This window comes from Agelaius phoeniceus, chromosome 6 (assembly GCF_051311805.1).
Source record: "Agelaius phoeniceus isolate bAgePho1 chromosome 6, bAgePho1.hap1, whole genome shotgun sequence".
NCBI lineage: Eukaryota > Metazoa > Chordata > Aves > Passeriformes > Icteridae > Agelaius > Agelaius phoeniceus.
Window position 1 is genome coordinate 43872284 of NC_135270.1, and position 25892 is coordinate 43898175.

General features: G+C 36.5%; 1 protein-coding gene across 3 annotated transcripts in view; it reads right to left on the bottom strand.

The window, feature by feature from the left end:
• CEP128 (centrosomal protein 128) overlaps positions 1–24730 on the bottom strand; it is a 104146-nt gene extending 79416 nt beyond the window's left edge. For 2 of the 3 annotated variants that reach the window (XM_077180586.1, XM_054635741.2), the window contains exons 1-9: positions 24605–24730; positions 23441–23480; positions 21861–22018; positions 20424–20510; positions 18870–18996; positions 17796–17917; positions 14568–14659; positions 13801–13873; positions 6755–6871 (exon numbers count right to left, since the gene is read on the bottom strand). In XM_077180586.1, coding sequence (XP_077036701.1) covers positions 6755–6871; positions 13801–13873; positions 14568–14659; positions 17796–17917; positions 18870–18996; positions 20424–20510; positions 21861–22018; positions 23441–23480; positions 24605–24691 — 903 coding nt within the window. In that variant the 5' untranslated portion in view covers positions 24692–24730. The remainder of the gene's footprint in view (positions 1–6754; positions 6872–13800; positions 13874–14567; positions 14660–17795; positions 17918–18869; positions 18997–20423; positions 20511–21860; positions 22019–23440; positions 23481–24604) is intronic. The other variant, XM_077180587.1, reaches the window with a different exon arrangement.
• Positions 24731–25892: the final 1162 nt, after the last annotated feature.

Consider the following 25892-nt stretch of genomic DNA (forward strand, 5'->3'; position numbering starts at 1 on the left):
AAAGCAGCACTAACATCCTTCCGATGTATAGAGCTCCAGACTCTCAAGTTGACCCCAAACACCTTTAGATTAAGGTCTAAAAGGCTCAAGAGATCCCCTACAGACTAGCTATGCACATATCAGAGAAAAAGAATATATTCTCCAATATAAAGTGTGCATGTTATGAAATTCAATGCTGAGTTGACTGTAGTCTTGACTGTAGTCTTGAACGTAGTTCTTGACTGTAGTCAAGAAAACACTTCCATAAGGTTGTGTGAGAAGTCAAAAGCACAAAAAGGACAAGGCTATTTTTTTCTGAATCTGGATAGATGCTTAAAGCCATAGAACTACAACTGAATCAACTGAAACTTTCCTGATCAATAATTACCAACATTGATGTGGCCTTCCTTGACAACAAGAACAAAAAATAAAACAATTCCATGGGAACTTTTCCCATTCCCTCTGAGACTGAGGTATCTAAAATCACATTGGGTCATTTTAAATATCACTTCGAAACATCAGCTGAAAGAGATCAGTAGTCATATACTGATAATTTGCCATGAATTTCTGTAACTGTTTATAATCACAGTCTTTATCTGCACAACATGACCAAGCATTTTTCACACTAGTCACAAATCAATTAAATAGGTACCTGAGCACAAATCCTTTACTTTCATCCCATATCTTGAAGCATAAGTACGTCTATTCCTTTCATAATTACTTGCTAAATCAACAACAGAACAACAAAAATGCATAGCCTTTCCAGAAAGAAATTTCTTTTTCCCAGTCTGTCATTCCCAAGCAGCATTTTCATTTTACATTTATGGGAAAATCTTATCTTCTTTGAAATCTGCCCCTATAAATTGTGCCATTTCATTCAGTTTTGAACATTTTCTCTTCACTGTACACTGAAGAGCAATTTCAGTGTATGAAAACAGAATACAAGATATTAATCAACTTCAGTGAAGCCAGGCATTCAGCTTTAGAAGTTTTGGCTTTAAAAGCATCTTTCTGGAGAAAATAAATGGCTTTATATACTTACCTTCCTCTTACAACCTCACCTCAGAAAACCTAAGGGTTTCAGTACAGTTTGGATTACTCTTCTGCCTGAACAGCTTACATTAAAATGTGAGACCATGGAAGACATTAATCATAACTATGCCACTGAAAATATTATGCCACATAAAGAGTTATACTTAGTCATACTGATCTCTAATCAGATAATAGAAGACTGTAACACACTTACTTTCCTAAGTATTCAGTAGACATTTAAATCTATCATTTCAGTCAACTATAAAACTCAACACTGCACACATTTTACTCAAAAAGGCTCCTGAGAGAAGTCCCAAAAAGCAACATGAACAAAAGTCTAAGATCATCTCTTCAGCTAATACTGTTTTGCACTACCCAAGTTCATTGGGATTTTGCTTTGGTTCACGTTTTTTTCTTTGTTTATTTTTAATGACCAGAAGTATCGGTTCAGAACAGCCTACTTGGAATATGTGATGTCCATTAACTGCAGTCAACCATCAGTTTTACTAGCAAAATTAGAAGCTTTGCTATAGACAGTCAAATTTAGGTCAACTTTATTTTTGGCACTAAATTAATAATTAACATAGTACCAAACGCACACGTTCTCATGCACAAATTTGGCTAGAGAGGTCAGAATCATAAAGAAAATATTACAGCTGGGCTGGAGTCAGGAATACTAGTAAAATTTTCAAAGATTATTCCTGCTAAAAGCAAAAAAATATCTCTGCATCAGTAGCACATCCTAATTCCCAGAAGAAACCATGGAAATAAATATGCCATTTCAACTTCATTGACTGATATTCAGGCTATTAAATAGGAATCATTTCAAACAGAAATGCATCCTTTACTATACTGATACTATAAATATAACCTTCCATTTTATTTTCTGCATATTGTAAAAATAGCCCATAGCCATTTCATTTTAAGGAAAATAACAGCTCATATATAGAGATATAGATAGATACCCCAGAGTCAAAATACTGCAAAAAAGAAGTAATGTTACAGTAAATGAAACATACTACATGTGCACTGCTTGGACTGTGAAACATGCATTGTACCAGTAGATGCCAGGTAAGCAGTTAATCAAAATGTCATAGGGCAATGGAAACATCTGGTCATGCACAGCCAGACAAATGTCAGCTGTTACTGACAATTCAGAAATCATACAGGTAAAAGTTAATTCTGTGTTTTGCCTCCTTTCTGTACTCTTTTGTAAATAATTCTCTCTTGTTGTTTTGGGCCACACTCATTTTTTTCTCCACTAAAGATCACTATACAGGCTTTCTCTTGGGAGGGGTAAAAGAAAAAACCAAACAACACATGTAAAGATTTAACTGATTCTTTGATTTCATTTGCTGTCCCCAAAGAAAGGGTTGAGGAAGTCAAATGTAAAAAATGGGAACTAGGAAAAGGATGCTAAGGACAGCAGTTCAAGCACAGACTCCTCCCTGATGGCTTGCAAACAGCAGGCAGACACTGCCCAGAGAAGCTGAAGCACCAAGGAATGGAAACAAACCTACAGTCAGCAGGATCCTCCTACCAAGATCCTCCTCTGAAAGCATTCGTGTCCAGGTTGGTCTGTAAGAGACTGACGAGGCTGATGAGGCCTTGGAGGAGGCAGAATATAGGAGGCCACAGGAGACAGAGAACTTCCATGTACAGAGGTTTTCACAGCATGGCTTTGGGAAGGACCAGCTACAAGTTCCACTGCCTGCTAGGTGGTCAGGCTTAGATGAACTTTTGATTTGACCAAAGAGGGCAATTCTTATAGGTCTTTATAAAGAGCTCACTAGCATAAGACAGCATTAGAATACAAATGTAACTGGTATACCCCAACTGAGCATACCTCTTCTATATACACAGAATATCTATTGAACCCCAAAACTTCAAAATTTTAACTTACTGCTTCATAGATTATTTTTTCTTATACATGAGGGAAACTATGGGGATGATTGTGAAACCACTCAAGTTCTCAATCTTTCCAACATATGATAACCTTTCAAGAGCAAATCATAACATTTACAGCAACTTAAGCCTACTAACTTTTCATAGGGTTTGGGTTTTGGTCTCAGTTTGGTTTTGCTGTATTGTTTTTTCTTTTTAAATAAAACCAGACTTTTTGAAAGCTGTGTACAGACCACAAACTGAAACTTGCTCTTTCAAAGTGAGACTGATCAGTGAATGTTTCATACTATCACAAACATACAAACAGAACAGCCGCAAGCTATAATTTAAAGCAAGGCAAGGATGTACCACATCCTAATCTGAATGAAAATACTTTCCCTAACTTGCTACATTAGTGATTAGCATGTCTCCAAGAATGCTACCTAAACATAACAGCCAGGCAGTTAAAAAGAGACTACCTAACTATTTCAGTGCCAGATATGTATGAGACTTGCTCCTGTTCCAAGCAAGAGTCAGATTCAAACTACAATCAAAACAGAAACCATTGGCCACAGATGGCATAAGCACAGAGCCAAAGAGCAAGTATCAACAATGCACTAAAATATCCAGGTGGCTCAGAGCACAGATCAAATTTATGTTAGTCTAAAAACATCAGTGATAAAGATATGCAAAAAACAATGTTCAATAGGACTTTTGACCATCAGTTTACCCCACTCTCTGTCCACCAGCTTCTTGCAGTTTTACAGTATTTGCAGTGGGAGGCAAACAGAGTCTAAGTGTACAGTTGCACTAGGAGAAAGTTAAAAAATGCTTCCTGGCCTACCCAAGTTGCTAGCTTAAGACATAACTGAAGTCACTGCCTTACCACAGCCAGTGGATTCAAAAGGTTCTACAATGATGATTCTGTTTACCTAAAGCATGCCAAGCATGAATACATGGACACATTTCACCAAAGTCCAAGAAGCCAAGCGGAGAATTTTGTAAAGCCATCCAGGACACTCAATGCACAGAAAAGAATGCAAAGAAAAGGTTTTTAAGAATGATACTTGATCTTTTTTTAAAAAATAGATGTAAAAATGCAAACAAAAGTAAGATGTGATGGTGTCTTTATATTAAAAAAAAAAGGAAGCACTGAAGAATCTCAATACAGTTTTCATTTACACAACAAATGCAGTTGTAACAGCAATTCACATATACAGGTCAATACCCCTGGCAAGAAAAGAATATTTGTTCTTCTTTCTAATCAGAAAAATACTTATATCAGGAATATAGAAAAAAATTAAGATATAAGATTTGCATGAATTTGTTTGCTAATTGCTATTTTCTAATTTGCAGTAATTGCTGATTAAATGTACCAATACACACTAAGGTAAAAGAGACATAAAATGTGCAGGAAATAGGTTTTCTACAACTACACACAGCACAGACAGGTTAAAGCTTCAAAACAAAAATACAAATTTAAAACTTAAAGATAAAACATTTTATACATCAAGCTTTCTTAATGGCCAGTATACATGTATACATCTTCCTGGTTCATAATCAGTCTATGATTATAGTAATATGTAATACTACAATGCAAATAAGAATTTTGCACATTATACAAAAAACTGAGAGAAAAGACAGACAAAGGCCAAAAAGACAGAGAAAGACCAAAATAAATGTATCATGTTGTGTTAGATCCTGTAAATATATAATTTAATAATTGCAATTTAGGAAGGTGATTCTCTTAAGACGGTAAAACACTGACAAGTAGTGGTCAGTTACAGGCACTGCACTTCACCGAAAAAAATAGCATTTAATCTTTACAAATGTCACACAATGTCTTAATTAGAGGCAACTACTGATCACATGCAAAAGTAAAATTCTATTTCATTCAAAATCTGTAATAGGCAAACTAATGAAAAAATTCTATCACTCAACAGCCACAAATGCTTTAAGTAGTATTTCTCTGTAAATCATTCAGGCCATATTAATGACAGGATTTCAAAACTCAGTCCAAACACTACGCTCCTTTCCAGTTACGTTACTTGGGAAGCATCTTGGAGAAATTAATGTAAACAGAAGTAGACTTCAATAGAACATTATGTCTGTGCAATGATTACTGCAAGACTGAGGCCACTGTCAGAGTTTAGAGTCTATCTAACTCACTATTTGAATTACAAAGGATGAGAAACAGAGTAACAAAATAACAAGCTCAAAATTATAGAGAAACATGTTTCATCCAAATAACAATTGTAGCAAAATATTTATTTACTTCATTCTCACTAGACTATGCAAAAGTACACAAGGCAGTTCAAGTACATTTTTTCTAAAATACAGCAACTTAAACTGTATTTTAAAAAGGAGCTCCTCAGGAAAAATAACTTACAAAAGTGAAGTAGAATTTACAGAAGAAACTAATAAACCATCTTAATTCACAGCTGGACATCTTAGGGGAATAGAAGGTCCAGGATGTACTTAGTATTTCTTTTTGCATGAAATTCAAATGATGAGCTACCAAGAATAAAAGGCACCCAGCCTGGAGGCTCATGATCACGTAGACTATGATCATTCATATGATCTATGGAAGATCATATGAAAATTCTTTGAACTACATTTGAACCCATTCACTTGAGTTCAAGTTTTCTTTCTAAGGAAACTATGGCAGCGTCAATGTATCTTTAGAGAATATAAGACATCATCCCTTTAAAAAGATAAAATAAGAATGTTCCATTCTCCAGATAACACTATCCAATCACACCAATGCATTAAGCATCCCTTCCCCAGCCTGAAGACACAACTGAGGAATCTAGAAGTGGACATAGGCATATTAAAGAGCGATGAAAACAGAAATTCAGTACTCTAGTTCTTTTCACCCAGTAGGGCATGAACTGGAAAGAAAATGAAACAATAAGTCTTTCTGAAATACTGGCAGAAGGATTCCAAGCCTTTTGATAAATGTTACTTTTTATCTATATTTTAAAAAAAAGCATATCATCTTCTAAAATATGACAGTCATGAACAGTCTCTAGCTTTACATGAAATACGTAGCATGAGCAAGGTTCCTCAGTATCACTGCACAGTATCAAGCCTTCCAAAAAGCTATGTTGCAAACACTAAGAGTAAAAACCAAGGAATTGCATATTTCTTCTCAATTATAGTATCCTATTGCACAGATAGAGATAACATTGCAAATCTTAAGTGGAGTGAAATAAAAAGTCATACTATGTTAAGACACAGATTTTTCCAAACAGAAGTTAAATCAAAAAAGTAAGTATTTTTCATATGTTTTCTAAAACAAGAAAGAAAAAAGCTAATAGCTATCTCAAATTTTTACTTATATTCTAAACATTTCTATTTGTCTCCTAAACAGTATTTTTTATTTCTGAATAAAAAATATTGTTGAATATTTTGTTTGAATATTGTTGGTATTGTTGAATAAAACTGAAAGCAGTGAAAAGTTGTCTGGCCACTACAGCGCTTTAGATTGCTTGTTGAACTAAATTAAAGTGTTCATTTGCACGAGCAAGCAAAGTTTATCTTTAGAAAATAAAATCTTTTAATTGAAAAAGCCCAGCTAATGACTTGCTTTTGTTTGCTTAGGTTTTCAGGAAGGGCATAGGGGGTAGGTTGTTAGAAGATTTGTGGCAGTTACCAAAAAGGTCTAAATATTGTCAAGACAATTTAATGAAGGACAGAGACTGTTCTTGGTATTATCTGATCAAAACAATGTGAGCTGGACTGAGTTAAAACATGTGCCCAAGATATGAGCGCTTCTGCCAATTTGACAGGTACAGGTTTACAAATGCAACACATTCCTAACTAAATCCTAAATATGAGGGAAGCTTTTGTTTCATACCTCCTGTAATTGAAGAGACACATGGCCCAGCTGGTCCTGGCGCCTTTCTACAAGCTGTCTTTCAGCACGCATTTCTTCTTCTATCTCCTGAAGTCTCCTCTCTACTCGTTCTGATACCTTCAAAAGGAAAAAACTCATGCTGTAGAAAATTAGTGTGCCTTTTAATATTTGTGAAAATATCAAGGGCAAAAATGTAAGCAGATTATGGGGCAAAATGAAAAAGAGAACATAATTTGTATTTTATTAAAGGAGATTCAGAATGGTAGAGAAAATAACTAGTTATAGCAGTCAGTATTCAGGCAGGGAACCAAACTGTTATCTTGCTGTTATGTGTTATAATGTTATATATATATATATATATATATATATATATATATATATATAATTTTATATGTATATATAATGTTATGTTATAACTGCTATCTCTGTTATGTGTACGCATATATTTTTCTCTACAGTGGTGGCTCTACTCAAGGGTTGAATATCTCATTATCAAGGTTAGAGCAGCCTAATGTGAAGCTGCAATACAGAAGTCTTAGCTTCTCTGTCACAAGCCTGATTAACCACTGGAAGGACAGAGGTTTCTGTTTTTCTGCAAAACAGACCAATGTTTGCCTCTTTCATGATCCAAAATCTGTGAGTAGAAAGAAGTAAACAAGAACTAAATACATGAAAATGAATGTAAAAACACAAAATAATTACATCACTTTATGCTTCTTTCCCAGTATTTTGTGAATCCATGTAGAAACTAATACAAACAACAACAGGTGTTTATTAAAGCAACTTGGATTATGAACATAAAAACTCAACCAGACTAGAACACCTAGTGAATTGCAGACGTGAATTACTTCACTTTTGCAATTCAAGCTGCTAGCAGACAGCACCCTCTTGAGGCAGCAAATTAAATTTGCTTTGTTAAAGATTAGTAAGAAAAACATTTATGTATCATTTCCTCCCTACCTTAAAACTAATTATTTTAAAACACTAGAAAGCAATATATCCATTACCAAATTATAATTAGACAGAAAGAGAAAGAAATAAAAAGAGGAAAAAATAAAACACCATTCAACTATTAGCTTTTGATGTATGTAGAGGTGAAAAGTTTTCATCTTTCTCTGTTAAGCACACTTCTACTAGCACTAGGCATATGCACGCATAGAAAATTTTGCCACAAGCAACACAACTTATGTAGTAACAGAAACACAATCAAGGCTACACTTATGATCTGGGCTTCACAAGGCTTAATGAACAAAACACTTTCTTTACAACAGAATACATCTCTCAGAAAACACTTCTTGTTTGTGCAGCCAGATGAACAGTCAGCTTACAGTCTGGAATATTGCATTTTTTTTCCCTAAAACCATCAGGAGATGCCTGGTACTGCATCAAACCATACTTTCTCATGAAGCTATGAAAGCTCTGCAGCCGTAATCCAGAAAAATTGCTTACTAAAACCTAATGTACAAAAAAAGAAAAAGACCACATCACAATGTTTGCTTTGACAAGCATCGCTTAGCATTACTTCAGAATTCATAAAATACTCCACCTAACAGAAACAATGATACTATGTAGTAGGAACAGAAAATAACAGTCATTAAACTTGTTACAGCTTTGCTGAAACCAAGGAAATAAGCTGTCATCTTTTTCCCCATACATATCTAACATAAAGAAATTAAATAGCAATGTTTTAACATTTTTTGAAAAAGTTTTGACTATGTGCTTCTGAAGACAGAAGCTTTCTCAGCTCCTCATGCACCTTTTTCAATGAAGCACTTTTTTAATAGCTTTAGTGCTATTAAGCACTGATTTAGAGCAATAATTATAGTGCACTATTAAGAAAGAAAACATACAATTTTGACTTGACAGAAGATTCAAAAGTAACATCACCCTCAAAGATGACATTGCAAAGGAGAGTTCAGTAACTTTTTCACTGTCATGGGTCTAGCATGCACAGCAGATAACATGACAGAAGGCAGCAGTAGACAAGCTTTAGATTCCTGTGAAGTTCAGATTTCATTACAAATTATCACTCACTCAGAACAACTAAGAAAGTAACTTTATGAGGTGATTTGCCTTGCCTCTGACTTCCTTCAACTCACTCCAGGATACAACTGTTGCATTATTTCTAACAAGGTACTAGAAAAGATGGATTATATATCATATTTGTCATGGAAATTTCAGCTACAGACATAATCCTCTTTAACGAAAAAAAAAAATTTAAAACCCCATAACCAACACAAACCACCAAACATTTTGATGCTACTTATAACTCCTATTTGTTTCCCATACTTTGTATATTGGTATGGTATTGGTAACACCTTTGCACTTCAGCAAGGCTTTAATGTCCCACGAGAATTATGTTCCATGTTTTTGTAGCCTCTATGACTTTCCCATGATTGTCACAGAGCCTGTGGCATACAACAGTAGGGATTAAAAAAAAAAATGAGAAACAGTAATTTATTAAGTAGTACTTGCAGAGTAAACTTAAAAACATACTTGTCTTCCTTTGGCCCAAATGACCCTAACTCAGAACAACACCTCTACCATGAAACTATGTATCTTGACTTCTGAATGTTATCAAAAATCTTAGTGCTTAGTGTAGACAAGGGCTTTACCAAAGGACAGTACAAAGATTATAGAGGCTCTACACAATGACATGAAATACTAGCACTGAATTACTGCATTCAGAATATATTAGAATGTGATTTCAAGCATGCACTTTTAGCAACAGACTATCTGAATAAAAATGATGATACTAGAGCTGTGTCTCCACTACAGCTTTCAGGTAGCTTAATCTGCTTTCATATATTTTGCTGCTATCAAAAAGCTCCTCCCCTCCCCCACAATTAAACACAAAGAACAGAATGTCCTTTGAAAAACTAGGGTGACATTTAAGTCATGCAGTTAAATATAATCTCATGGAAGATGCTGGATGCTTACTGTACAAAAAGCACCATCCTACTTATTGAATTTCTGACCTGTTTTTCAGCTTTCCACTGTTATTTCTAGTGCAAAAGTCCTGCTAATAGAAATCTATTTCAACAGATTTTTGCTGCTGTTCTTGCTACGACCCATTTTATCATCAATGCATGCTTGAAACAGGAGTATTAAAATCACAAAAGACCAAACTTTTTTTCAGAGATACAACTTTAAATATTGTTAAACTTTTCCCTCATGGCAAATGATAATATGTGTTCCTTTTAAAAGTCACCCGTGCATAACCAAAATTCCTTATTCCAGATCTTCTGAGGAGCAGTTCATTATCTGAGGAGCCAATCCTGGCTCTCTGAGCTATCATAACCACAGTAACTCCATGTAAGACCCATTTCACTTGACATTGTCGTCTTCTTCCAGAGACAGTCTACCATCATTTTATAACAGCACCATCTCAATCAAGCATCTACTTAATTTTAACTAAACTGTGCTCTGATGAAGTTGCTTTTTATGTATAAAGATCAGCATCTTGTGCTATTTGAGATGTGCATCTATCCAAGCAATGGCAACAAAATATCCAAGAGGGCTATCTTATATAACCATAAAGTAAGTAAATGTTCTTTCAATTGCTTATATGCCTGTCTAGCAATCATCCAAACCCTTTTCAAGAACAAAGGAATCTCACAAAATGTCTAGGTAAAAAAGAGATTCTGATACAGAGAGTCGCAGAACCAGAAAGGCTTTTTAGCAAAACTGCACATAAATTCTCAAGTACAAGGTCATGAAGAGTGCTTGACTTGAAACAGGCATCCAACTATGCCTGAGTCACCACCTTCAATGTCATCTGTTTTTTATATTGGCATGGAAAAGCTCTCTTTAGACATAAAATATTGTGCTTTGATTGTGATGTATGAATCCTAAAGTACTCAAATGCAGCATCGAAAAGGCTCTAAGAATCATAAACCCTTATAAAAATAAATCCTGAACTAGTGACTCAGAAGAACTGTAGTGACTTAGACCTTTATCATCACACATCTACATACAGGCAATTTTCAAACAGGACCAAATATACCAAACTGTAAGAATTTAGATATATGTCTCTAAAAAATAAAGGACTTAAGGACACTGAACTGAAAAGAATGTTTCTACCATGAGCTCATCCTGTGAAATTATCAAGATTTCAAGTTGACAATTTATTGCCAAGAATCATACAGCAGAATATAAATACAAGGATGGCAATGCTTGAGGTGATAAACACTCCCAAGCCTAAAGGCATTAAGGATAAAAGTTCCCAAACAACTTTGCACAAGGAAGTTTTGAGAAAAAAGGTATTTTGTCTTACCCAACTCACTTTCACCAATGACAACCAATTCTGAATTAAGCAATCTCATTAGAAAAATTCCTAAATGCATACACATGCTAAAGGATGTCAAATATGTACAATAACAGACCCTAGTTTCTACATGCACTCTAATCTCATGCATGCTTTGCTATGCATACCATGAGAGTTATTTTTATTTTCAATATCCATACTAAATTCCCCTTTTTTGCATTTACCTCATCTCACTGATTCTGCCAGCCTCATCAGGTAATAGGAGATCAGTAGGCTTTGAACAAGGGCAAGGGATCCACACCTAGGATTGGAGAGTCCTGGCAAAGCAGCAGTGCACAATGTTGCTACCAGTAGGCTTTTTAAGCGGTGGGGAATTGGCTGGACACAATAGTGCATTAAGTCAGAATTTTTTGGCCCGAAAAGTAACACTCTGAAAAGACTCTGAAGAAACTGAACAACCTCCCAAGTTAAACTTAGGGATGAAAAATTAGATTTAAAACCCAAACAAATAAACACCCTACAACAACAAACAAAAAAACCCAAGACAAAACACATCAACCAAAACACATATACACAAAATAACCAAAAAACCCCAACAAACCACATCACCAAAAAAGTGGCAGCTCCTCACATAATATATAATCTATTTTGAGAACCCCTTGCTATAAGACAAGATCATAAAGATATGCAAATTATAATAAACACTGGACAAGTCTCAAAAAAGAAATCCACAGAGGGATTATTTCTCAGTACAGAAAGCAGACAGATCACATCCAGACAAAGAAGCTCCTAACTCACAGGTGATTAGACTTGTATTATACAAAATTATCATTAGATGACTGTCATATTGTACAGTAAACTTCCACTTTTTGGGCATTTATCATACATGGCTAGATCCTTCCTAATGACCTGTTTCTTCTGCAAACTGAACCACAGCTATTCTTCTATCTTTTTGAAGTCTTTGAATTAGTGGCCTTTTTTATTTTTCCCCTTTTTCCTTTTCCCCCCCCTCTCCTCTTTCCAGTCTTCTTTCCATCTGGCTTTATGATGTTCTTCATAAAATCAGTAATCATCAATGAGCAGAATATTCCAGGTGAATTCTTACCAGTCCTACACATAAAAATCATCCCATTGCAGCTTACTGCAGCATTTGTGTCTTCACTAAAAGAATATCAGTAAATATTTCAGTTTTCATAGCTTTATTGCATTATAATGTTCCCTCCCAATTAAGAGACTTACTCTTCTGATATTGCCCTTACCATTAACATTCTACAGAAGACTTCCTTGTTATACCTCACCTCTCTCATTTTTTACTTCTCTCAGGTGAAAAGTTGTAACTTTCAATTTCATATCTTGAAACCCTACTTGTTGTATTGCACTGAGTAGTGTAGGAGGTCAAAGAGCTAGTTATTTCTTTCATTAATGAACAGACAGGGGATGCCTCCATTCCAGAGGATTGAGGAACATTTGTTTCTCTCATGCAATGGCACTGAACAGTTGTAATGTAGCCAGCTGTAGCAGCTATTTTCTTGAGAACCACCTTGGTTAAAACTGAGTTTGCTAATTCCTGGTACATGGAAGAGAAAAAAGTAAGTATACTGAGAAGTCTGCTACAAGAAAAACACAGCATTTTCCAAGTATCAAGAATTCTTTATTAGATAAACTTACTTTATCCTACCAGGCTACTAGGAGAAATCAAAATTAACATTCTAACAAAGACAATCCCATCATATTTTTCTACAAAGGCTGTCAAGGCAAGTCTTCTTTCCCTGATGGACCCTATCAAGAATATAACCAGTATAGACAGCACCTCTTGAATCAATCTCCAAATTAATCTAGAAACTTGAATTTACCCAAGGATTATTAAGTCTGCTGGTACCAACAAGCAGTCCATGCCAACAATATTGTTATCAGTGACAAACACATCACTACAGCCCTTGGCATTTAGTACCAATTCATGCAATTTTAGAGCCAGATGAAGTACCTACAGGAAAATATGCATGTATAACACCTGCTCTGAAAAGTCAGCTTTGCTACTAGTATCACAGTAAATGCTTAGATAAAGCATACACTCAAGTCTTATGCATCAAGAGCTACCTACAGGATTCTCACCTACTAATTATTGGGGTGATTCTCAACTTCTCTTGTTCCTACAGCAATATGCTGTTTGATTTCGATCTCAATAGCAGTTCTCTCTCAGATTTAAGTAGCATAGAGTGCAGTTAATCTGCTTCCAGCAGATACAGGAGGCAAAAAAGACTGTCATGGCTGTCCTGCCTCCTTTGCTACATTTTGTCAGGAAGCCTTTAGAAAAGAGTACACAATGAGACTCCTTCCATCTTGCTACACAGATGATAAGGATTGAAAAGAACAGGAAGGGAGGGATGGAGGAAGAAGAAACAATAGTATTTATCATCATAACATGGGAAAGCTTGTATGTTTCCAAAGGTACCTTCAACAATTATAAGCATTCAAACCAATGTTCAAAGTTAAAAAGCACCTTTCTCCAAGGCTGTGAATTTTGAAACACAAAAATTCACAATACACGCACCCGTAAAACACTTGTACTTAAAACAAGCACCGAAATATAAAACTTGTCTTGCTGATTTCATTATCAAAGGGTAACATTTCAACAACCTATAGCAGCCCAAATAAGATCATGTTCAGATATACATATCAGTATGCCATACCAATTACCAACAGATACTTTAAACTAGAAGCCCACATCTTGTTTAGAATACCAGATTTAAATAATCCTTTTCATGTTAGTCACACTCACCGTTTCTTGTCTTTGGGACTCAGTGAGCTTTTCAGACAATTCTTCTAGAGTCTTTCTTAATTCAGCATCAGTCCTTTGCAGAAAAATATAAGTAAGACAATGTTCTACAGTGCAGAAGCTAAGTAGTACCCATGATAATTTTAAGCAGCAACAACCCCCCCAAAAATTTTTTGCTACCTCAATTTGTTCTACAGCCTATTCATAATACTTTATAGCATAATGAGAAACAAGCCTCAAGTGGAAAATTCATGATAAAAAGCATTCCCATTTCTCAAGTGAAGAAACAGAGCATCTAAGTATCAGCCAGGTATCAGGTCAACAAGTAAAAAATTATGGACACATCTACACAGTCCTTTTGAACTAGGAATTAACAGTCTAACTCCTGTTATTGCTGTTGAAAAAAGTACCACATGCTGAGGAAGTATATACGTTATGGCCTGCAAGAGAGCTTGCCCTGAAGGGACTCAGTAACAAGAACAAACTACAAGCAAAGCTATAATAAAAGAAATTCCCTAGACCTTGTCATTTTTGTGCATATATTTGAAAAAGCTGAAGAAAGCCCCATATATTATACAAATTGGAATCAGTAGGTGTTATTAACATTTATAAATACTGCAGAAGATGACATAAAACAAGCAATTCATAATCCTGCTTTCATCTACATGTTGCACAACCACTCATTCTCCCCAAAATTATTTTCTGAAATAAAAGAGTTTAAGAATTTTTTTCCACACTGTTCTCCCCATGGAGTTTTACTCTGTTTGTACCGATTTCTTCTTGAAAGCTCGCGACTGATGTCATCTCCCAGGCGAACTTGTTCACTGCTGAGATCCCGAAGAGACTGGTGGAAAGAATGCAGCTGTAAATGCAAGCACACTAATTATTCCAAGGCTTAGGAACCAGTTTTTCTGTGATATTCCAAAAATACATATCTACATGTATACACACTTTTTAAAATAAAGCAGATAAAAATAATCTAAAAAATAATAAAACTCCATGAACTGTAGTTGAGCCTGGATGACTGGATGAGGCTAATGCACTTCTATTTCAATGCACCCTTCACAATACTTGCTCATTGTAGTTTAACTTTCAGTACTTTATTTGCTAAACCAAGTTTCCTAACTACGTTTTTTTTCTGTGGTTCAGAGCTTAGACACTATACCACCTCTTTAACTTAATACAAAGCAAATTGAAATATCTGAACAAATAATGTTCAGGAGAGACATATTTCATGTTAATAGATACTAGTATTGGTAAAACAAAGTTCTGCCCAGCTAGATATGCTACTATAAATAGATTACATAGGAACTTGAAATGAAACAAGTAGAACAGTATAATGTATTCAGGAACTACCAAGAATAGGTATTTTACCTTGCCCAAGACTTTACTTACTCTTTTTTCAGACCTTGGAAAAAAAAAAAAAACCAAAAAAAAAAAAAACAAAAAACAAAAAACAAAAAACAAACAAAAAAAAAAAAAAAAAAAAAAAAAAAAAAAAAACAAAAAAACAAAACCACACATCTACTTTCTGAAAAAGGATTTTTTTTCTGAAAAACCTCCCATTTTCCCCATTCAGCAGGCTCCTAATTTATTATCAAAGTTTTAGGGAGCAAATAAAAAAATGAATAGGTCATTCATTCTTCATGGGACAAAAGTGACAGTTAATCCATCCTAATGCAACCTATTGCTGTCAACAATTCCATGGCCAGGATTATAGCTATGAAAAACCCTAATTTATAATATTCCTTTGTTCTGTGTCCTAGATTTAAACCTGGATCTTCCACAACCAAGCTGACTGCATTCAACATTCAGACATAGGCACTACTAGCTCCCCTGTGTGATTAACCATAAATTCCCACCTGACCTGAGAGATTTTGAAATAACATGTTGTATTTTCAAAATGTATGTGCTAAGGAGGAGAGGGACTTAAATGTGTTAAAAGACCATTTGGCTGAAAAATTACTTCAGCCAGAAAAAGTCAGAATGGGAATAAAGAGACAGTGGCTGCAGAAAAAAGAAAAAGCCACAACTTTACTTAAGCAGTACAGCTTTATTTCTGGTGTAACTTCCACCTATTATCATGATCAATGGCTACTTCCAGTTCATCATTCCTCAAAGCACTATACTCTTCTTACAAAATAGTTAATGAAAATGAAAAGGCCACATTCACCCACTGAAAAGCAAGAATAAGGAATAATCCAGCAATTATCCTCAAAACCAGAAAAAAATGCTATTTGCCTACATAGTTACTTAATATGAAGAACTCTGTATGCATTGCAGGAACTCCCTTGAATAAAATTTCCAGTGTTATTTATAGAATATCTAGAAATAATCTAAAATAGTCTAAAATCTAAAATAAGGATTTTGGATGGTTGGGAGGAAAGATTTCCATATAATTTTATTTCCTTCCAAGGATTATTTTCTACACTTACCTTGGGAGAGGAAGGAATGGGGGGAGAACTAAATTGAAAAGACAATAAAACAGGGTTAAATAAAAGTCTAGAATTTCTATTGTTTCCCAAAAAGTCAGCTGAGAAAACTTGTTGCAGTTAAGTTTAAACTTATATGGAAGCTGAGACTGATTTAATAAAGTCAATATGAATACCTTACAATCAGCTTCTTTAATATTAATCTACACAGATTCACTCAAGCAAGTCTAGCCACCCTGTCTGAAGAAACAAAAACAGGTAGTGAAATCTCCTCTCTACCTGTAGGATAACAGAAATACTATAATCTTATCCATTAAGGTAATTAATTTACTTTTTCTGAAGTCTGCAAGCAGATACAGGTTAAGGGATATGAAAATTACCTGTGACACACACATCTTCTCCTCCCATCATCTCCCTGAAATACAGGTTCAAATTATCCCACCCACAGGTCAGACCAAGAACTAAGAACTACCTGGTTCAAAATCATGTCAAGCTACACTGAACTAAAAGCAAAAGCACTAAGACCCTATACCATTAACTAAAGCAGAATAATCCCCTTCACAGCCTCGCTGAACTTCAGCACAAAGGTGAATGTTAACTGGCTGGAAGGGATCTCTGGAGGTCATCCCAACCAAGCCCCCTGCTGTGGATACTGACAACCTGGTCAGAGAGAGGAAATCCCAAGAATTGTTCTGGGGAGTTTTGAGAAGACTGAGAGAAAGAATTAAAACAATCTTGCAGCTGCTGTTTTGAACAGTTGTTTTGCCATGTTTACCAAAGGGTGTATCCTTAATTAGCCAATCATGTGAGGTGTGTTGATTAAAGGAGCAATCAGGTCCACCTGTGTCTGAACAGTGTATAAAAAGGAATGGGTTCCTAATAAAATTATTAGCCTCCTGAAGAGATCTGGAGTGTGTCACTCATTCATCCATTCCTGATTCAATTGTGACACCCTGCCAAGGGAGGGTCACCTAGAAAAGGTGACACAGGAACTTGTCAGGTGGGTTCTGACAGGGAAGACTCCATAACCTCCCTGGGCAGCCTGTGCCAGTGTTCTGCCATACTCACTGTAAAGCTCTTCCTTACACTGAGGTGGAATTCTTGTGTTTTAGTTTATGGCCATTGCTCCCTGTCCTGTGACTGGGCACCACTGAACAGTCTGGCACCCTCCTCTTGACACCCATGTCAGATATTAATATGCATTACTGAGATCCCCCTCTCAGTCCTCTCCAGACTAAACAGGCTATTCAGAGATTATTTTTCTTTGTCATTAGACAGCCTAAAAAGTAGGGAGATTATTTTCATATTTTACTTTTGATATCACTACCATCTGCATCTTTTTCTCTATAATGGTTTGCATGAAACTTCATGACAGATACAAGAGGTGACTGCCGAATGAAAAAAGCAGGTAACATTGAAAGCACAAATTATAAGTGAAGCATTCTTAGCTGCATCTTCAGAATCACCTCATTTAATGTAAAAGCAAAGAGTCTTTGAGACTCTTGGACTCTCAAAGAGCAAACATACTGCCTGTTTGGAACAGCAGCTCCCATGAGTGCTCTGTACCTGCTCCACATTGTCTGCCTCACTGACAAACCGAACACTTGCAGATCGAGACCTTCGGTGTTTATTGCCCTGTGAGACTCCGTAATCCCTGAGAGGAGAAGTGGGCAGGAAGTGGTGGTTGCCTGCAGGAGATATGATACAAAAAAAAAAAAAAAAAAAAAAAAAAAAAGCAGAAAAACAAGATTTTGTATGGGAAATTTTTCATTTTGCTTCACAAAAAAGGTTTATTTCTTCTTGACAATATCCTTCTAGGTCACCTTACAGACATAACAACTACTGAATTACATATCATGCATATATGACTCTTAGCTCCTCCCAGGATTCTTCTTCACTTTAAACATATCTTACCCATGACATACAGGTATTCCAGAAAGAGGAATTCTTTCTCCAAGGAGTAGTTTTTCCTCAAATTTTATCTGCCCAACCAACCACTTTTTCCTCCACATGAATCTATCAGAGCTTCAAACTACCATATTTCACAGCTTTTACATAGGAATTAAATGTTTAGAGCTTTTTACTAAAATACATTAAATACTACCTCTCAAAGGAATACTCCTCCCAAACATACCTCTTCCCAAAATATAATGAATTTTGTGAGATATACAAGGAAAAAAACCTACTCTTTTGGGTGTCATAAATAATTTCTGGTTTTTTATTTTCCACTGTTTCCAAACATCCACAATCTCATGCATTTAAAATGTAAATTCCCTTTTTTCTGTGAAGCAAGCTTCAGAAGCTGCAATATCTTTTGGATTTAGCTTTAACTTGTATGTACCTACAAGTCATGCAGTGGAAAATTAATTTCCTCAGCTGAAAGAATCAACATTTCATTTAGATCTCCTGGGATATCAGCAGAAAATACTAACAGAAACACAAAGCTGGAAAAATTTACCACATAAACAACTGCATAACTTAATGCAGGTCTCCCAAATTTCTAAACTCAGTTTCTTTGAAGTAATCAATGATGACTTTACATAGGACCATCTCTACACATTTTTCTTGATTTCCTCTTTGCATAACACAGCTATATGACATAACTCAAACTTGAGTATTCAAGCCCTTTAAGTATTTTACCTGATGTTCCTTCTCCATCCAGGTCACTGGGATATAAGCTTGAGAGAGATGCACTTCTCATTCCAGAGCTTCGTGTTAGTCGCTGGCTCCTCAATTGACCTATAGATTGCTCCAGTGTTTCTTTCAACTATAGAAAAGTTATAATTTATTGAAATATGAACACAGACTTGTTTTTTAAAAAGCATGGAAAATATTATTTATTTAAAAGTCATTAAGAGAATAAAAGCTATTTTTAAGCCAAGTACAGCTATGAATTAATAACAGCTTTTCTTCAATATCTCATATATCACATTCCTGTAATTATAGCAAAACATGCTTCCAACACTGGCAGCTTCAAATACCAAGTTTCTTAAAACAGTGGTGCACCACATGGTGCACCACCATGAAAACTTAAAAGTTTATCTCCTACAACCAAAATAAGACCTATTTGCCAGCAATGCTCATTAACAGTTCTGCAAAATTCAGAAAATAACTTCCAAGAAATTATTTTTTACTGGAATTCTTCCACCAGCCCTACCTGGAATGAATGTTACAAGGCTATCAAATTTCCCTAAGCAGCTTTACAGAAACCTCTATTTTTAGAAGTTTTACTTCCAGGAAAAGGAAGCCATTCCCAATTTAAGAGTACAGAACTAGCTATATTCAAAAATTAGTTCTTCATTTTCAAACTTACATCTCATTTTTCTTACAATTGTATTTGTTAACTTTGGTTCTTAGCCACTTGCCTTGTTACACCTTCATTTGACAATCCACAAAATATCAGTTTCTAAAGGTTCTCCTTTTTCTAAGACAAGCTTGTATACAGTGGTTAAATTGATGCTTTACTCCTGCAGAATTATATGGTGTTGGATCTCTTTCTCTGAAGAAAACAAGCTTTCTTTTCTACACATTTGCTTCTTCACTACTCTCTCTACCGTCACATGTAAAATATTCATTTCATATATATCTGTTTTAAGGCAGCACCTGCTGCAGCTCGTTTGTAACCAAATTGTAAACCTCTCTTGCCCTAGCAGCACTAATTTTGTTTTCTCTAAGACACCTGTTTTCAAGTTTGTAGAAGTTTGAGTTTTGAGTTTCTAAAATGAGAAGACTCATTTTAGAATTTTCATCCTTTCTGCAATTTAGAGCAAGCTGGTCAACAGATCCAGAACTGTTGGTGAGTGACAGGAAAAAAAGCTACACCAGTATGATCACAATCTCATTCCCTGCTGTAATTCAGCTTTTATCTTACCACTTCTTCCTGCAAAAGAAACCTGTTCCCTAATATTCTAGTTCAGCTACACATCTTGTAGTTTGCATAGTACTATAACATAATCTACTGGGTGCTTATAAACCAGAGAAGTAATGAGCCTACAAAACCTGTCAGAATTTCACTACACAACATATTACTATATTATGATTTAGCTTGCTCAAATAAATATTAAAAGATTCTGTTCACAGCTACTTAACTCCTTATACTGTCCATTGATACCAAGTTTTTTTTACCAATACCAAGCTATGAATTCTAGTAATGGAAAAGACCAAAAAAGTAAAGATAAATTGAAAGTTGCTCACAGTTGTTATTGCTTTGGTTTGTTCCTTGTTGTATTCTCTGTATTGTCCTAGCAAATGGTCAACATGTCTTAGATTTCTGTTGGTATCCTTAAATAAAAAAGTTTTAGATAAAAAGTCAAAACAGAAACCTCCTCTAATTAAACATTACAGTTGTCTTTATTCTTACTGATTTCCAAGATTAAATTGAAACACAAATGCTTTCTAAAGGCTCTAAGCATTCAAAATCCTATTCAAGTAATCAGAATCTGAAGGGATGGCTAAAGGGAGGAAAGTGAAGAAGAAAAAAAAACAACCAAACTCTGTAATTTCAGTACAACAATAAGGCCTCACCATCAAATAAAAGGTTTTTTTAAGTTTCACCCATTCTGTAGGAAAAACTTTTTAATCCAACAATCTTAACATTACCTGCTTGTAGAACAGAATAGTTAATCTGAGAAATAACAAGTTTTTGAAGGTGAACACACTAGGTAAGGTCACTGCATGAGTATTTTCTGGCCAGATAAACACCTGGATCAGATGGAAAATCTGCTGAAAAGCAGTCCACAAAAAGCAAGTAGTTTAAAATCAGAATTTCAGAAGAGCAGCTAGAAAGAGGTTTGACAGAAGCAGAATACCAAAGAATCCCTTTTAAAAAGCAGCCAGACTGTATTCTTCTTATTATATTATTTCCTAGATTGATGTTTATTTTCCAGATAAGAAGTTTTGAATTTTAAATTTACCATTCTATATTGATTTTTCTCTTCTCATATATTAAAAGGAAAACAAAATTGCTAGCCAAACAATAAGTAATAAAACATACACCCACCCACTCCAGGTATTCAGAACTGTCAACTAAAGAAGAATGGGAATAAATTCTCCAACACTAATGGTGTCAGGATAGCTAAATGTCTCCTCACATTTGCAAAACAGATATTCCCTCTGCACTCTCCACTTTTTCTTGCTCTCTTACAAGTTTAGAAATAAGGCTTCTCACAGTGCTTTTTCACATCTAGAAAACATTTGAAATGTAAGCTGTCTCCCGAAGGAATTGACCACTTACATATTTATCAGAAATTTGGAAATTTTACACAGGACAAAGACAACCAAGACAAGTCTGAAACTTTCTGCTAGAAAATTTCATGCCTTTTGTGAGAATCTAACAAAGCTGATTTGCCCTTACTCATTTTGCTAACTTTATAAATAGTATTCCCCAACACATCATTGTTTTTAACAACATTCTATTACTGTCTGAAACAGCAGCTGTATAAAAGTGCAACAAGCCACACACTTTCAGCTCAAAAGCAGTATGAATTATTTTCCAAACCATCTTTGGTTTGCACAGAAAGCAATGTTTCCCATCTGTACAGTACACTCCACAACTTTAGAAATGAAAATCTGACCCAGTGTTACAGAAATGCAGGCACTACAAATACTTTAAAGCTGTATTTTGTAAACAACCTGCAAAGTGCTTGCTAAAGTATGGATCTTCTCTGTAACTTTTTCAGCACCATAGTTCTGAGCTCTGCTGTGGGATGCTCTCAAAGGCCGCCTTCCAACCCGAGCCGTAAATAAGTTGTCTGAATCACTGGATGAATCTGCCATCAGTGTCTTGAAGCCTAGGCAGGAAGACCAGAAAAATTAATGTGTGTTAATCCCTGTCTGTAGCTGAACAGTCTTGCACAATATTCCCAAAGTAACTTCATAAACTCAGATGACATTTGCCTTTCTGGTTTGGGTCAGCAGGAGGTACTTTTGAAGCAGATCTTCCAGCTGCTCCTCAGTTATTACCTTTGTCCACACTATGAAGCAGGGTCAAGATGCAGAAGGCAGAACCTCTTAGGAGCAAATTAAATCAAAATATGCAATCTCACTGTTTCCAAATGTTCAGTACCCATGATCAAATCACAGCCCAAATCAAATTATTCTCCCCAAACACAGAGTGGATACATCAATGTTTTATCAATCTTCCTGGTGTTTTATCTCACACTACTCACTAAGCTGTCTTCAGAATGGGGATTGCTGAATCTCAAGGACAGCAAGATAGAGGGAAAATAGGCCAACAATCATCAGATGGGTGAAATTATTAAAAACTACAGACAGCTGTGCCTAGTATAGTAAAATCACATAGTAACTGATTAAAATAACAACCCTCAAAAGGTAGGTTAGATCAAATTTTTTTCTTAAATTACACACTGCAGCAGTTTGCCTTAAGGTCATGGAATGACTTGGTGAAAGAAGAAATAGACTAGCAAACTCTTAAACCCTTGCAGTCAACAAAAAAAGTCACAGTAAAGATGACATTCTTCTAGCCATGAGAGCTGAAATTTCCAAAAGAAACCATGGATGGATTCAAATCTTCTATTTTATATGGAGGCAACTTGATGTTTTTCCAAGTCTTTAATTTTCAAAAGGTTGCAAATTTGTGCCCCCCAGACTTGGATAAAAACCTTTCAAACATGAAAGAAACAGCAAATCAATGTGCTCAGTCTGTGCTCAAGTATATCAGTATTCCTTCTTTTACTGAACTGTTGAATTTACCTCATCTTGCCTCTTCTTACCTCACCTCACTAAAGCATATTTTTACCAACAGTATCAGAATTCATTACTCCAGTGCCTCACTCTAGTCAGCTGCAATGAAGTCTTAATGAGACTGAACAAGAATAAACACTAAACACTGGGAAACAGAAATTATGGGATATTTTCAAAGACAAAGAAAAATAAATAAAACACTGGCATAAATAATAACATGGAATAATATTGGCTTTACTGTAATTTGGTTAAAAAAAAAAAAAAAAAACAAAACCCAATAAAGAAGTAGACCCAACCATAAAAGCCCCAACTACTGAAAAGAAAAGACTGGAGGAAAAAAGGGAAATAAAGATTTACAGCAGGAAAGATTAATGGCTTTATTTTCAGCTGTCCAAAAATAGGCCCACTAAGATATATACTAGCCAAAGCACAGAAGAAAGTTCAGTAATCAAAGTAAAAATAAAAGAAAGCACAGGATAAGGAGTACATTTTGTCTGAAGAAAACTTACTATTTATGGTTAAGCATTCCTCTTTGTTCTCATGAGCAACCTAAAAGGAACCACAAGTACTTTTAAGGTGAAGAAGTTGTTTCACATAAGGCAATATCCTCATTTTTAAAGGAACTGCGCAAGTTTCATTTTAGATTTAAAAAATCACAAAGAAGTAGAAATTTGTAGAAATGTTCCATATGCACATCTGCCTATCAACTGAAACAAATAAACAAAAAGCTAATCACTTTTTCCAAAAAGCTACACTAATTTCAGCACATATCACCTACTTGACAGTAAGAGTCATTTGGTTCTTACTGGTTTTTAGTTCTACCCAAGCAGATCATAATCTTTGCTGAACTGATGAAAAGCATCAATACTCGGTATTTTCCTTTCCTGTAGGAAGCAGAGTATTTCAGCTTCACTGAGGACTTTTTAAAAAGTCTGCCAGGTAAGAAGTAGAGCTGACAACCTCAACATCAAGCTCTTCAGCTCAAGTAAACAAAAGATAAAAACAGCGTACTCAACCTGATTATTCCTCAAGTGTTTTATTTGTTCAGCTCCACACAGACTAATCTATCACTAGGTAACTAACTTAAAGGAATGGTTGAACCCTTATAGCTAAGACTGAGCACGACGAAAACAACAATATAATCATTTCAGAAAGGAACAACCTGACACCTGAAAGGCCCTTTCCTTCAGTGTTTATATTCGAGTCTAGAAGATAGGAAGGTGATCCCATATGGTGATATTTCACCATCGTGCCTTCAGGGATCAGTACCCCATTTTATTATCAATTTGTCACACCGTGCTCCCAGCACTCTTCAGCAGCACAACACAGAAAACGGTTCCTTCGCACTGTAATAAGCAAGTAATGCCCTCGGGGAATCCTCCCGGAGGGAACTTCATTAACACCCGACTCCAACTCTGAGTCTCCTGGTTCTTTGGCCCAGACAGGAGCCCAGAAGGGCGCCGGGCACGCCGCCGGCCGGGCCTCCGGAGCGCCCCGAGGCGCCCCGCGCCTCCCGCCGCCGCTGCCATCTGCGCCCGCCCGCGGCGCTCCAAGCCGGACAGCCACCTCCCGCACACCGCCCTGGCCGCGGCCCTGCCCGCACCCCCAGCCCGCACCGCACAGCGCTCCGAGGCGAGACCACCCCGTCCCCGGGCACCTTCCGCCCGCCTCACCTCGCCGCTATGGCAACTTGAACTAGCCGCCCTGCCGCCAGCTGCCGGGGCCGCGGGCCGGGCGCCGGGCCCCCCGCAGCGCTCCATGGGACACCGAGTCCACAAGCCGCTGGCCCGCCATGGAAAACGCAGAGTGTGGGACTTCAACTCCCGAGAGGCCTTGCGGCGGCAGCGCGGCGAGGGCCGGACAGGTCCCGCCTTGCTGGGAGGCCGCTGGGCCTGCGGAGAGCGCTGGTGGGAGGTTCCGCAAGTGACCTGGTGTTTATGAACGTTGTTTTGTGAAAGGCTGAGTTTTTACAAAATACACATTGGCGTTTACAAACGTGTCAGCTAAATGACTGTGAAGAGTAGAAACAAAAGCTGTTGCACTGGTAAAGTCGGCGAGTCTGTTCCGCTCCCGAGCAGACGGCTGATAGGCTGCGTGGGGAAAGGCATTGAGCTACCGAGAGCAGCTATTTCTTAAAAGGAGGCATCTCCCTTCCTGGTTCTTGGCTTCTTCCTGTTTCCTTAAGCCACGCATTTCCCTGCTCCCAAATGTTGTGTCCATTACCCTTGTGTGCAGTAAAAACGACCCGGTATTACACACCGCTGCTCTGACTGGCCTTAAAGAGAGAAAAGGGATAAAGAGTGCTGTGACCGATTACAGGGAATGTCTCCTGGGCCTCTGAAACTTGGGCAGAGCTTGCAATACGCCAACAGTCACTGGAATGTTTGATCACCTATAGGTGAGCACTCCAGCCAAAGATAAATGCACTGCCCTGGTAGTTCATTTGGCCCAGCACACTGTGTTCGTCAGTGACAGCAGGATATTGAGAGAGAGCACATGAACCTGGCTACATACTATGGTCTAACCCTCTGTAGTTTCTTCTGGCATCTGCATTTGTCACATCAGAGCTCATTTGTAAGAAGGCTGTTTCCTTTGGTGTCTGTTTACAGGCCTGTAGACCCTCAGTTTGTATAATCCTGTGTGCCTTCCCGACCTAGCAATGATTTCTGGAAGCTTACTTCTGAGTGTGTAAAAAGTACTTTATTACTACTCTATGGTTTTGCATAATTTAAAGGCCTTTGCTGAAGACTGTGCTAAAGGCAGATTGAAAATCTAAATAAACTGTATCTAGAATTCTGTTGACAGCTTCAGAAGGTTTTCAAAACATATAAGGAACATCTGTCCTTCAAAAAAGCTGTTCTGATTCTTCCTTCAAAGAGCATGCATACACATTCATTTTATTCTTCCTAGTAGTTTATACTGATGTACCCGCTACATTTCTCAGAGTCATATTTTTGGAAT